At 42.1% G+C, this 14,747-nt stretch overlaps 1 protein-coding gene across 4 annotated transcripts in view; it reads left to right on the top strand.

Moving 5' to 3' along the window:
- The first annotated feature begins 1,902 nt into the window (after window positions 1-1,902).
- The window catches only part of CARM1 (coactivator associated arginine methyltransferase 1), a 67,170-nt gene continuing 54,325 nt past the window's right edge, over window positions 1,903-14,747 (top strand). For 2 of the 4 annotated variants that reach the window (XM_042449566.1, XM_042449569.1), the window contains exon 1: window positions 1,903-2,113. In XM_042449566.1, coding sequence (XP_042305500.1) covers window positions 1,966-2,113 — 148 coding nt within the window. In that variant the 5' untranslated portion in view covers window positions 1,903-1,965. The remainder of the gene's footprint in view (window positions 2,114-14,747) is intronic. The other 2 variants (XM_042449567.1, XM_042449568.1) reach the window with 2 other exon arrangements.

Here is a 14,747-nt window from a genome sequence, read left to right on the forward strand (position 1 = left end):
TCCTACCTCCTACAGGAGGCCCTACAGGAGCTCCAAAAGACTAATGATGCCATTGAAAAGCGGACTGTTGACCACCTCATTCTACAGCAAACCAAACCCTCCTATTCTGCAAGGAGGAGTGCCACATTCTGCCATTTGTGACAGGTCTGGCTTCCAAATTGACATGCACAGAACTGTACTATTAATCTCTCAAAGAACTGGACTATATACAGCTGGCCCTCCACATCTGCAGCTTTGACTTCTGTCGGTTTTATTATACATGGATTCGATTAGTATGTTCTCTTTAACAATCTCCAGCATGACTCTGTCAGATGTTGAAGCAAAGTCACGCTGGAGGAACTAGAGATTCCTAGAAAGAGCAATTCTCTAGTCATTTGTAGGTCATCCAGTGTGATTCTGTGGTCAGCTTCTGCCATAAAGATGTAGGCCATAAAGTTGTGCTGGAGAACCTAAAGATTCCTAGACAAGTTTTATACAGTGTTTTTTATTTGCATTTTTTTCACTTTCATAGGGGTCCTGCACCCCTAACCCCCAGTGAGTGTGGAGGGCCCACTGTAATATATATATAATGCTATATAATACAGATATATAACTATATAATGTTGTCCATATCTGCTCAGCATTGAAAAAGGTGGTGCAAGATTATGTATGAGTGTGGTGGTCCCTCTCATGGCAAATTATGGGATCCTAGGCTGTGGAATTACTGCACAAAAACTCTGGGCTGGGGAACTTATCCAGGGATAGCTGCATTGGTCATGTAATAAAGTACAGTAACATGGACTGGGGAGGATTTTCCTAGTTTGGAGGCTGTGGCCTGCCAGCTATGGGTGATGAAGAAGCTAAAACCTGGTGCTTGTGTCCAAATAGAATCTTTGTGTCTTCGTTTTGAATTTGCTAAGGACTGCCATTGCATTGGTGAACCTGTGGGTTTAAAATTATGTTTGTTTACTTTGGTAAGAAGTGAGCAAGGTAAGAAGAGCCAAATTTTACATCTATATGAGTGCTTTGAGCTTTTGTTTGGTTGTGTCGTCCCATTTTCCTGAACGCTTGATATTTTGCGATGCCTTGTCCTCTTTTGGGGTTAGAGGCCCCAGCTCTGCCTGTGTCCTCACTTCAGAAATGACCACATTTGACCCCAATATAACAGACACGACCCAGTGCTACGGAGTCCTGGGATTTGTAGTTTGGTGGCGACGAGGCACCAGAGATTTTGAAGGCTGTAATGCCTCACAAAAATTTGGGCTTCTATGGCCCAAAACGCACTGTATGAAGAATCCGGTCTGAGACTGCTTCAACTGCCCTGGCTCAATGCTAGGGAATCTTGGGAAATGCATTTTTGCTGAGATATTTAGCCTTCTCTGACAGAGAGCACTTATGCCTCAACAAACTACAAATCCCAGGATTCCCTAGCATCGAGCCGGGGCAGTTGAAGTGGTCTCAAACTGGATTACATCTGCGGTTTTGCGAGACATTCAGCCTTCTCTGTCTGGTGCCAAAACAAACTACAATTCCCAGGATTCCATAGCCTGGAGCCAGGGCAGTTAAAGGAGTCCTTAGAGGTCTTCAAACAGAGGCTGGATGGCCATCTGTCAGGGATGCTTTGATTGAGAGTTCCTGCATGGCAGAATGAGGTTGGACTGGATGGCCCTTGTGGTCTCTTCCAACTCTATGATCTATGATTCTAAGCGCGGTCTCAAACTGGGTTATTTCTACACACTACTGGCCGCCTTTCCTCCGGCCAGCGGCAGGGGGCGCTCTGTGGTCAGCCTTCTATTCCTTTTCTCTTTCCTCCCTCCCTTGATGCATTTCCCCCTCCGGCCGGCAGGTGGCGCTGTAGTTCCTTCAAGGCGGCGCGGCCGGGGAGGAGGCGCTTCCGGCCGCTCCCTCCCGGCACTTCCGGCCTCTCCTCTGCTCTCGCTGGCGCTGGCGCCTGTGTGTGTTGCCGCCGCCGCCTGGGATGCCAAGATGGCGGCGGCGGTGTCGGTCTTCCCCGGCGTGCGGCTCCTGACCATCGGCGACGCCAACGGCGAGATCCAGCGGCACCAGGAGCAGCAGGCCCTCCGCCTCGAGGCCCGCACGGGGCCCGACGCCGCCTGCCTCGCCCTTTACAGCCGTGAGTGGGGCAGGGGGGCCGGGGGGCGCCTAATGGAGGGCATTCCGGGGTGATCCTCATCATCATCATCGTCATCATAGTAAGGGAGGAGGTGACCCAACCAAAGCTCATTCACTTCATGCAGGGAGACAAGGCATGGCCAAATGTAGGACGTTCAGGGGAAATGGAGGACGTGGCCCAAACAAAGCTCATTCACCTCATGCAGGGAGACAAGGCATGGCCAAATGTAGGACGTTCAGGGGAAATGGAGGACGTGGCTCAAACAAAGCTCAAGGCACCCCTAGAAAGGTACATCCCTGCTTCATGGTCATGTTCAAAATGAGGGACATGGTCCCAGGAAAGCTCAAGGCGCTCCTAGAAATGTATAGCCACTTCATGCAGGGTTGGCCAATGGAGGGCGTTCAAGTCAAATGGAGGACGTGGCCCCAGAAAAGCTTAAGGCATCCTATAAGAATGTACGTTCCTGCTTCACACAGCCATGCTTGGAATGGAGGACATGGCCCAACTGAAGTTCAAAACAGCCCTAGGAATATAAGTTCACTTCGTACAGGATGAGACCCAGACTGACAAAGAGGACGTTCAAGGAAAGTGGAGCATGCTTCGAAATGAAAAGCAAAATATAGTGCTTCTTAGTCTTGCTCAAAATGGAGGGCATTTTGGGATTCCTCCTAGACAGAAGACTGAGATGGAGGTCAGGTCTTGGGGGGGGGGGAAGGAGGACATCTGGTCACCCTGCCCCTGATGATGGCTAGATGCCTTGACCATGAAGGAGGACAAGGCATTGCAAAATGTAAGCCATTCAAAGAAAAATGGAGGATATCCCAAAACAAAAGGCTAAGGGGAACCGTTTTGGAATGTCTCCTGGACAGAAGGTTGAAACGGAGGACATGTCCTGGAAAAGGGGGACCACTGGTCTCCCTGACCCCAGGAAGGGGAGATTGGGGGTGGCCCCTTTGCGCCACTTGTTCCCTTGTGAAACATCCCAATGTGGGCCAGAACCTTGCCTTAAAGGGAAGGTGGGCCCCCTCCTCTTTAAGGGTCTTGTCTGAAGAAGGCTTTTCTTTATGGCCTCTCCTTTCACTCTTGCAATCATTAGCCCAATTTGGCCACAAATTAATGTGTTTATAGGGGGATTTAAATAATAGCTCAAATGAGAGTTGTGATACGGCTGTGGTAACATGCAGCCGGGGATAGCAACCCAATGGTATACCGTGCCCAAATCACACAGAGGCAGATCCAAATTAGTTGTAGTTTATTTAAGGGGATGTACAACATACACACAAAAACATATACATCAGTGGTTCCCAACCTGTGGGTCGGGACCCCTTTGGGGGTCGAACGACCCTTTCATAGGGGTTGCCTAAGACCATTGGAAAGCACATATTTGCATGTAGCAATGAAAATAATTGTATGGTTGGGGGTCACTACAACATGAGGAACTGTATTAAAGGGTCCTGGCCTTAGGAAGGTTGAGAACCACTGATATACATTCACACAGACACAAGAGCTAAGAAATCATAGGCGTGAGAGGTGAACAGATTGAGGCCTTGCTAATGAAGGTACTTACCAATGATGAGGCTTGCTTGAAAGGGGAAGGACGGAAATGGATTCAAGTAGTTACCTGGAAGCGTGGGGTGCGACTGTTTGAGCGAATCTAGAAGAAGACTGACTGCATGACAAGATACGTAGTTAACAGATCCGGGGGTAGCCCTGTTGCAAAGTACAGTCTCATCCACAGGGATACCTTTATGGGGTCAACAAAATGAACAACATACATGTTGCGAGCTATTGAAACTCCACTGGCTTTTTCATCAGGCAGATGTGTTAAAACGATACAGGAGAAAGAAAGGAAAAGAAGACGACAACGGCCCTATACAGACAGGCCAAAATAAAGCTGCTTCAGGTCACTTTGGGGGTATGGTGTTTCAATGATGCATGCGTCCTAAGAGTCTGGAAGCTGCACTAGTCTTTAGGACTAGAGCATGGCTTTGTTGCGGCTTCTGGACTCTTAGGATGCATGTATCATTTAAACAGCATACCTCCAAAGTGACTCGATGCAGCTTTATTTTGGCCTGTCTGTATCAGGCCAACGTTAGTCCTAGCCCTGCATTTGGTCAAGATTTTGTGGTATGGTATGGAAGGGTCTTCATGCAGATGGGCCTCTCTGCCTTCTGGCCATAGGGCTGCTGGGAGATTCAGCCCAGGAAACAGACTTTAAATTCCTTTAGTAAGAAAGCATCCCACCCCGACTGTCTTTGAGATCCAGTTTTAGACAGAAAGCTACCTTTGAGAAATGCAGTAGCTTTTTGCCTTGCTAGTGGAATTTAAAATTGATCTCCTCGTATAGTTAAGTCACTGTTGCCGTTTGTTTGACAAGCTAACAAGTTAATTGCCTCTGTTTTGTGTTAAACTGATGACCAGTTTTTGTCCCCAAGTAGTTCATACTATTAAGAAGATGTGTGGGGAGAAATCCCAAGATCTCATGTGTTCTGATGCCAAACATCTGAAGTACCATAAATGGAAACTACTAGGTGTTCATCCCTAAGGACCCTGCCCTGTATCCCCCCCCCCCCATCAATAATTGGTTACTAAAAGGTTTGAAGTCCATAGTTGTGAAAGCTGGATAGGAATGCCTGTTGTAATTCTAGAAGAAAAGACAGCACAACTGTACCGAAATGGATTGGAGTAGATGGGTAATTCTAAGGAAAGTTGATAATAATAGAATAAAAATGATTGTAGAACACTAGGATGATCTCAGGAAAGAAATGAGATGAAAACTGGAATGGTACATTTTAAAAAAGAAATGTGAAATGAAATTTTGGACAACTTTGGACTAATCTGAATTTTCTTGAATATTGAAAAAAGAAACTGCAAACACATTTTTAGACAGGAAAATTGTGATGTGTACTAGGACTCTTTTTGTCCTAGCTATGAAATGATTTATATATGTTTATGCTAGAGATTAGTGCTGGAACTACCAAGGGAGTACTCCTACTCCTGTAGTAGTAGTAGTAACTGCACTGAGCTACATGCTGCTTTAGGTGTTACATACATTATCTCAATTATCGTTTTGGCAATACAGTAAGCTAGGATCCTATTATCGCTGGGACTCAGAAGCTGAGACTGAGGCCTGTTACAGACTGCCAAAATAAAGCTGCTTCGGGTCTCTTTGGAGGTATGCTATTTAAATGACGCATGGGTCCTAAGAGTCTGGAGGTCGCGCCAAAGCCACACTCCATTCCTAAGCACCGGAGTACAGCTTTGGTGCAGCTTCCGGATTCTTAGGATGCATGCATCATTTAAACAGCATACCTCCAAAGAGACCCAAAGCAGCTTTATTTTGGCAGTCTGTAACAGGCCTGAGACTCAGAGGAGATGAGATCAGTTCAGTGAGATCTGAACTGGATCTTCGTAACTCACAAGCTCCCATGTTAAGCTGCTCTGCTATACCACTGGTAGATCCAGTAGGATTTCTTGTCCAGCCTGAATTTATGCATGTTTAAAGAGCACTATCCAGTTCAAAGAGACTTTATGGTAGCACCAGACACCCAGGTTAGTTAGTCATAAAGGGCGAGGCAATGCAATGGCTTTTAGCTTCTGAGACAGAAGAACATTTCTCCAATGTAATATGTTCTATGGGTCTGTGGATGCTGACAAGAGAAGCTTCATAGCACTGCAGAGAAACTGAGAAAGTGAAAGCAAACTGGGGCACATGGCACAAAAGAGGAAAAGCTGTGTCTTTCAAATGTCTTTCATGTGGTGCTAGTATCAGTGAGGGTAGGCTTGTATCAGTGAAGTAAATGCTCATTTACATGTATATTCTGTAGCCGACAGCCTTGACATTGTTGGGGACTCTGGTTCACACATTAACATGTGTAGCTCTGGCTTCCCCTCTTGCTTGGTGCTTATTGCTGTCATTGAGATAGTTGTGGGGAGACTTTAGCTAATACTTATTGTGCTTATAGCTATTTATGGTAAACATGGAGAGGAGCCAGTGGCTTTATAATGCGAGCACTGCAGTGTAAGTCATTTGATACCAAGTGTGTTGTAACCTCTTGTGCTACTTACATGGTGATTCATCAGCATAGGTATCAGGACCCCTTGCCAGCTTTGCTGGGCTACACAGATTCTCAAAACTCCAAACTTTATTGACAATGTAGTCAATGTTATCCCTGTGCTATTGAGAGATAAATCCTTGTTGTTCTAGTGAGTCCATGGTTTAGGTGAAATTTGAAGTAAAGGTTGGAATAAAAGAGAACCAACCTCTCCTTGCTGTTATCACTCAAACTCTACTGATTCTTGGAGGCATGTAACTATTATTAGACTTGCCCATCATAATGGGTGCAGCTATCCCCTACAGAAAGTGCGTTCTTGAAGTTGGAGGCCTAAGATAGCAGGGTTTCAACTGGTGTATAACTTAACTGTCTGCTTAACAACAGACACCTTGCTCAGACTGGTTGAGCTGTTCTCAAAAGTGATGTGAAAGCTGGTTGTGAGAAATTTTGATGCACACGCTGGGGGTGGCATGGAAGATTACAATGCCCAAGTCAGTCTGCTAACTGCCTCAGTGTTTGGGAAAATGTGGAATAGAAATTGAACCACAAGTCTCCATTAAGCTAACAAGTTGCATTTTTGAGTTTCAGGAAAATACAAGAGGATACTAAGCTAATGTGTGAAGCATGTCCATCTGCACATACATGCTCAATACCCATGCATGTGTTTATGACTGTGCTGCAGTGATATATATTTGGAAGATCCAGTCTTTTAAAGGTATATGAATGGAAATAAGTGTCTCCCTTTCAGCACATACTATAGTGACGCAGAGTCTCTGGAAAATTTCCATAAGCTGACCATCCAGCGTTCTGTCCTCTTTTAACAGAGTACTCAGTCCGCCTTAAGGAGTTGTAAAATTCCCTGGACACAATCTAGTATATTAAACCATGGCTGAGAATAACCAAGAGTACTTTATTCTTTGAAAAACTGTGGTTGGTTTATTCAAATATCAGTATTGTGCACTCTGTCTTTATATGACAGACAACTTAAAATCATTTATTATTCAGGGGATCTACAGAAAAACAGTACATTTTTGCTATATTTGAGAAGTAGCAGTGTACGTCTTGGTGTTTTCTTTGGGGTGAATGTAGTCAGACCTTTCTGGTGTCTTGATAATATTTCAGGGTTCTTTTAGCTTGGCAGTACCCTTTTTGAAAGACATTGGCAAAAGAACCTAAAACCAATATAGATGCTTTTCTTTAAAAGTCAAGTCTGTATCATTTCCTACCCCATCTTTTCTTTTTTGCCAGTAGATCTTTAGGGCAGTTACCATTGAACCTTGCAAATCTTGTACTGTGCTGTTGATTGTCTTTGCTTATTCATTTAGTCATTTATATCTCATCTTCAACCACAACATCTTATATTCATTGACAATGCATTAAAATGCATAAACAATGAATCATGACATCATTTTTTTTTTTAAAAAATGTGAACGGTACCACAAAAAGTTACATACATTAGGGCAATTCTTGGGAATTAGGGGGACACTTTGCCCTCCCAAACCTTAGAGGCCTGCACCACCTGTTAAAAAACACCCTCATAGTTGTTGTCTTCCAGATACCCTTTAGGAGGACTGGGGCAGTTTTGTCATGGTTTTGGGCTGGGGGTCTTTTTTAGCAGAGGAAATTACTTGGACGTCAATTCTGTTGGATCCTGAGGAGCTTTGGGAGCCATAAAAATGGCCATGGAGGTAGGGTACCTGCAGCCCACAAGCCTCGTTTTTCCCAGCCCTGCTTTAGTCTGTGTTGCAGATCGCCAGAAAGCTGTTAGAAAATGTTTGCTTTTCCCTTCTGTAGTGAGTGTCCTACTTCTTTGAGGAGTGCTTGTGAAGGTTTTAATTTGTGGAGAAGATATTCTGAAGGTTAAGTTCCAGGGAAGGCCATGGCCAAGACCATACAGGTGCAATGTCCATTTGATCACAAACCCCTGTCTTGGCATACTTGTTTCCAGAAGATGGACAACTCTTCTTCTCAGCACATGAACTTGTGGGCCATAAGTATATTTTGATGTACAGATTGATCTTTTTGCTGATGATCTGATTCCCTAATATGTCTAGCATCACCAAACAGGAAGCGCTTAATAGCAAAGATGGTTTGAGATAATATTAAATAAGTTTTAAATTTGTTATCTGAAGGACTAGATTTTAATTCTTTACACCATAGTTTTACTCAGTAGTGAGGAAGATTACATTCAAAGATGACTTTTAGTAGAAACCCATTATTGTTTCATGCCACCTTAATATCTGTTCAGAAATATAGGCTTCATTAGAAAGTTGGTGTCTACCAAGCAATTACTCTGCATTGTTTCCAGATTAATTTTCAGTTAAGCAACAAATAGAATCCCTTCCATTTATATCCACACTTCTCCTTGCTCAAATCTATTCCCATCATTCCATATTCTGTATTCATTGACCTTCCCAGTATTTGCACTTAAAGAAAGGCAGGATCTTGAGAGATAGCAGATATGCACATCATGTACACAGCCTGGGAAGTAAGACTGACCAGATCATCTTCCATTGCCACACACTGTTTTTAACATCATCATAGGAGACAGTTAGGAGTTTAATACTTAGTATTTATGATGATACTTTTAACATAGGCACTCTCAGTTTTTTAAACAAATTAAGATTATGTAATCTAATTTAAATCAAATAATATTTTGAGTTTCAGTTTTGATCAGTCCTGCTTGACAGTATTTTACCACCCGTGCTTGGTCACAGCCAAGGTAATAGCATGGAAAGTTTTAAAAAGAAATTTAACTTTAAAGTGTGGAATATCTCTCACACTTTGGAAACAATTTTATATTACTTACAATTGAAACTCTTGGGAGTTCTTTAAAATCACGTTTTGTTTAAAATATGACAGCCCGCATTGGCTAGATAAAATTGGTTCACAGGCTCAATCCATCTAGCTACTATAAATAATAGATACCATTTGCTTTTCCCTTCGCTTTCTTGTGTTGAGGTTGGATGACAGCTGAGCTGTTTGAGGCCTTCTTGTCAGCCAGAAGAGGTCAAGTCTGGAATGTTAAAACTGGCTATCTGAGGTCCATTAGTCTGGTGCTTTTGTAGCTAATGTTTTATAAAAGAAACAAATTATTTGCAGTAATGATGTAGACTTAGGCCTGTTACAGACTGCCAAAATAAAGCTGCGTCGGGTCTCTTTGGAGGTATGCGATTTAAATCATGCATGGGGCCTAAATGTCCGGAGGTCGCACCAAAGCCACACTCCATTCCTAAGCACTGGAGGGCAGCTTTGGTGCAGCTTCCAGATTCTTAGGGTGCATGCATCATTTAAACAGCATACCTCCAAAGAGACCCGAAGCAGCTTTATTTTTGCAGTCTGTAACAGGCCTTACTTTTGCTCTGGGAAGTTTTCCCTAATGCTTCTTATTCACATGAAGTTTTCATTTGCTAACAAAAACTGGGGTCATGGCACCATGTATAAGGATGCTGTGCTTCAACGTTTGAACTAATGTTCAGATCATCCCTGCTCTCCTGTTGACGGCAGGTAAATATATTTTGTGCCCTCAGGCTTTTCCAAACTGACTGAGAGTTTGGCTTTGAAAAGCTTTGCATTTAGATGTCAGGGTTTGTACTATTGTTTTTAACAAATTTTAATATTTTTAATATGTAAGGTTCTAACTTTTTAAATTGTTTAATCATTTTTAAACTTTATACTCTGCAATGTTTTTGTATCTTTATAAAATTTGTATTACATAATTCAAAGGGGGAGAAATATCTGCTCCTTGATATGAGAAGGTGCCAATGCATTGCTTTCACTTATATCTGGTTTGAAGTGATGGATTCAGTGCTCCTCCAGGGAAGATTTAAAGGTGTTCCAACAACAACGAGTTTATTGATTAGTCAACTAACCATATCAACAATAAAATACATAATAGTTACATACAAAGATAAAACTCACCACTCCTTGAACTCACATAAGATTAACTAAAAGGTTAAAACACATAAATAAAAGCACAAAAAGTTAAGTAAAGCAAATCTAATAAAATACAAGATAAGATATATACTGTAAGCTATGTGTATATGTGGTGCCCAAATAATAGAAGACCTAGCACATTATATACTTGAGTGCCATCTTTAGTCAAGCTATAGGGAACATTATCTGGGCCCCTTTCTGTCCAGTATGAGCAACTGGCCTGTGTTGAAAAAAGTTACTTTCGTATTGAGTGACTCTACTAATTCTGTGTCTCAGAAGGTGGCTCTTTCAGCATCCAAAGTTGCCAACTTAAGGAAAAAATGTGGTTCAAAGAGGAGAGCGTGCCTAATTTGTATAGTTTTAGTCTGGTCCTCTGTTATTTTAACATGTCATTTTAATTGTTTTTAAGGCAAATTTGCAACAGTTTGAAATGGTCTGTTGACTAATTCGATAAATCACTCGTTCATTCAGTTTGTACTATTTTAAATTGGTTGGTAGCAGCTTTGAGTCCCTCTATTGGGGAAAAGGTGGGATATTGCTTTGAAGTCAAGTAGCAGCCAGTTTAATGGTACTCAGCAATTCACATACAATACAAATGAGAGAGCAGTTGTATAATTTAGGTGTGACTGCTGCTGGCATTAACCTTTTTAAAGCATTATTAGTCTCCTCGAGATGACATTTGGTATGGCAGAAACTGCTGGTCAAGTTAGCAATCTACCCCAGTTTCAGAACAAACAAACAAAGGCCCCATACCAACAGGCCAAAATAAAGCTGCTTCAGGTCACTTTGGAGATATGCTGTTTAAATGATGCATGCGTCCTAAGAGTCCAGAAGCCATGCCAAAGCCATGATCCAGTCCTGAGGACCAGAGTGCAGCTTTGGTGCAGCTTCCGGACTCATAGGACGCATACATCATGTAAACAGCATACCTCTACAGTGACCCGAAGCAGTGTTATTTTGGCCTGTCTGTATGGGGCCAAAGACTGTTAAAATAGTTCATAAATTGATTCCTTCCCTCCTTTATGTACCATGGAATTTCTAAAATGAAAAAATAACAAACGGGAGTTCCTGTTGCACCTATATAAGGTGAATGCCACCATTCATGAGCAGGGTTATGGAAGCCTAACATATAACAGACATTCCTTTTCTGCCTGTGTGATTGGTATGTGTGATTTCAGTCATCATAATATAAACTTTTCTAAGTTTCATATCAAGAAGACAGATTGTTATAATTGAAGGAGGAATGTAAACATGATATTTCCCCTAGCAGAAATTCAACACAGTAAATATTCTGGCAGACATTTGATAGATGTAGGTTTCCAGGTAAGTTTCTACATGTATAAACAACGAGTTCTTACCTTAAAAGAATAGAGAATTGCTTGCATGGGGAGTTGAACAGATGTTCATTGTGAAAATAATTGATCTGGATAAATCATAAGAAAAACCTCAGAAAAGGGTATCTTTCCCAATCACTTGGTTGTCCAAACTAGAGTAGACCTTTTAAATCAGTTGAACGTACATAAGCGTTGACTTGGGTGCCAGATCTAATGCAGTTTGTCCACTACGATATATAAAGGTTCAAAAAAGAAGACTTAACAAATCTGTGGGTCTATTATTATTATTATTATTATTATTATTATTATTATTGTATTCTTAACACTCTTGTTAAAAAGCTTATGTAGATATTGGGATGTATGACGTATGTAGCCAGATGCTGCTGAGTATGGATTAATCTGTTTATGTCTTGCTCCTTTATGTTTGAGAGAGCTGACCCGAGACTGAGTAGTGAAGTGGTAAATCTTGGTGTGAATGTTGCCTCCTCCTGGAATCATAATGGGTGTATTCCATCGAACTCATTAGGTAGCCTTAGACAAACTATACTTTCTCAGCTGGGGATGGGCTGTCCGTTTGCCTGCCCACTTGCAATATACCGTTGATACTGACCTATCTTTCAGAGTAGCTGTAAGAATTACAAAAGAAAACATATTTATAATGTGCTTGTCACATTCTTTCAGTCTTAGAGAAAGGCAATGGCAAACCTCTTCTGAACAAATTTTGCCAAGATAAGCTCACGTTATAGTTGCCCTAAGTCAGAAATGACGTGAAGGTACACTACAAGAAGAAGATGGGCTTTGAATACTCCAAACATTAAATGCTGAGTGTTGCTATTGATTTTGCTCAAGAGCAAAGATATGCCTTGGGGAAGAGAAGCATAAAAGCCCTATGACTGCCTGAGCATTCTTAAACACTGTATTATGCATCTTAACACATGTGTGAACACATGAACACATTAGCTCTCCATTAACAAATAATGCAAATGTAAACTTCATTAGAAGTGAGGAAAACTAACAACTTTTTAAAAACTTCACATTGTGTTATTGAATACATGAACAGATTTGGAGGTCTTCATGAAATCCAACTTCTATAAAGAAAGTTCTGGAAGAAAGTCCTGGCTGGATGACCTGTTAAGAAATAGGAATCTTTATCTAGCCAGAATATAAATAACCCAAACCATTGACCAGTTTAGTGTTGAAACATAGGTGCATGTTTGTTAGTGCAGAAGGTGCGTTGATGCTGTGAATGTAATTCTTTTAAAATTATTATATAATAAAACAAAGTCAACAACATTTAAATTAGTTAGCCTAAAATAAATGGAACAATATACAGTACAGATAGATGAAATAGATAATCCAGTGATTATATCTGTATCTCACTCTTTTGTGGAGCTACTGACATTTGTTTTTCCTCCATTTTATAGTCTCCCACCAGCTCTATAAAGTATGTTACCATTCATTAATTATTTTATTTTGGCTGTTTTGTGAGGTCAGCAAGGTAGCTAAAGTTCTATATGGGTGAGGAGCAAGGAATGCTTTCTCCTAACCATTTAAATTTAGATGATCCTATGATGCTATTGAATGGGCAATCTGCCACTCAAGGAAGCACATTTGACTTTCATTCAGTTGTTGTTAATTTCCCCAGAGACAGTCAGTTGACTAGTATCTGATTCTACTGCTTTATAGCATTAGCTTAGTATTCTTTGTTGAGAAAATCCCATGATTCTGTGATATGACATCACACTTCTGAATGCTTGTGTAGGATAATGTGTATTTCAAACAACACATCTAAAAAGTGTCTGTATGGCAGGATACAGACTGCCAAAAAGAGGCGCCTCCTTGGTGCCTTTCTTTCCTGCGCAGGAGCACCGCAGCATATAAATTGCGCAGCACTGCTGCGCAGGAAAAAATGAGCTAAAAAAGCGGTTCCTTTTTGTGGTGCTGCAAAGCGCCAAAGACGGCACAGTTACGTCACAGCTGCGCAGCCCCATCATAAGCATTACGCGCACTGTCTGTAAGGCACTGTGTAACGGCAGCGCATGCATGATGTGCTAGGTTTGTGGGGCGTGTGCACGCGCTGCCCCAAGGCAACCCTAGCACGTCATGGATATGCCGCAAAGGGCCCATCTGGACAGGGCCTATATAAGCCATGCTGATTGAAGTCTGTGTGTTTTGTCTACATGCATAACCTATTGTCAGAGTACATACTTTTTGATGCTTAGGTGTAATGTTTCCCTCCCCCCCCAGAGTACTGCTAAGTGGAATGATTTGTATGTATGACACAATGACATTTGGGGGTAGGTAGGTTTGAGGATGACGAGAGCATAAAGCTCCCCTCTTTGTCTAGTACAGTGGTCTCCAACCTTTTTCAGGCTACTAGCCCCTTCCCTTTTTAGTGATAACCCTAGTGCCTCCTACCCCCAGTGCATATTTTTTGATATTAGGTCTGCTGTTCTCTGTAGTCATTTTGGCCACATGACCACAGAATCGTTCCTGACAACACTGGCTCTCTTGGCTTAGTAATGGAGATGAGCACCATCCCCTACAGTTGAACACAACTAGACAATCTTGTCAAGTGAAAATCTTTACCTTTACTATTGCAAATTCAAAACAACCAGTCTTGGTTGCTGCTCCCTTTGCACCCAGTCATCTTGGGAGCAGCAACAAGGCAGCTGGCTGAGCAGTGACCAAGAAGCTTTTTGCTTGTGTCAGCTAAGGCCAGCACAGGCGAGAGGCTTCTTGGTTGCTGTTTGACATAGCTGCTCACTTGATGCTCCATTTCTGCCCTGTCATCCTGGGAAAAGCAATTGAGCAGCGACTGAGAGGCCCCTCACCCCTGCAAGCCTTACAGCAAAGGGCAGTGCAGACAAGGGGCCTCTTGCTTGCTGCTCAGGTAGCTGCTCAGTTGTTATTCCCAGAGTGACGAGGTGCAAGAGAGAAACTTCTCCCCTGAGACAAGGGACTCCCTTCTCTTTTAGTATTCCTGATCATGGGGGTGATCCCATGGCCAGGAATTCTAAAAGAGAAGGGAGTTCAGAATGGATGGGAGCTTCTCAAATGGGAGATACTGAAGGCACAATTTCAAACTGTTCTAGTGAGGAAGAAAAAATGGGAGATGTCTCAAGAAACCAGGATGGATGACTAAAGAACTTTCAACTGAGCTAACTTTTAAACGGAACATGTATAAGAAATGGAAAAAAGGGGAAATCACAAAAAAGGAATTAAAACAAATAGCTAGCCTGTGTAGGGGTAAAGTCAGAAAAGCTAAAGCACAGAATGAACTCAGGCTTGCTAGAGAGGTTAATAACA

Source organism: Sceloporus undulatus, chromosome 2, assembly GCF_019175285.1.
Source record: "Sceloporus undulatus isolate JIND9_A2432 ecotype Alabama chromosome 2, SceUnd_v1.1, whole genome shotgun sequence".
Classification (NCBI taxonomy): domain Eukaryota; kingdom Metazoa; phylum Chordata; class Lepidosauria; order Squamata; family Phrynosomatidae; genus Sceloporus; species Sceloporus undulatus.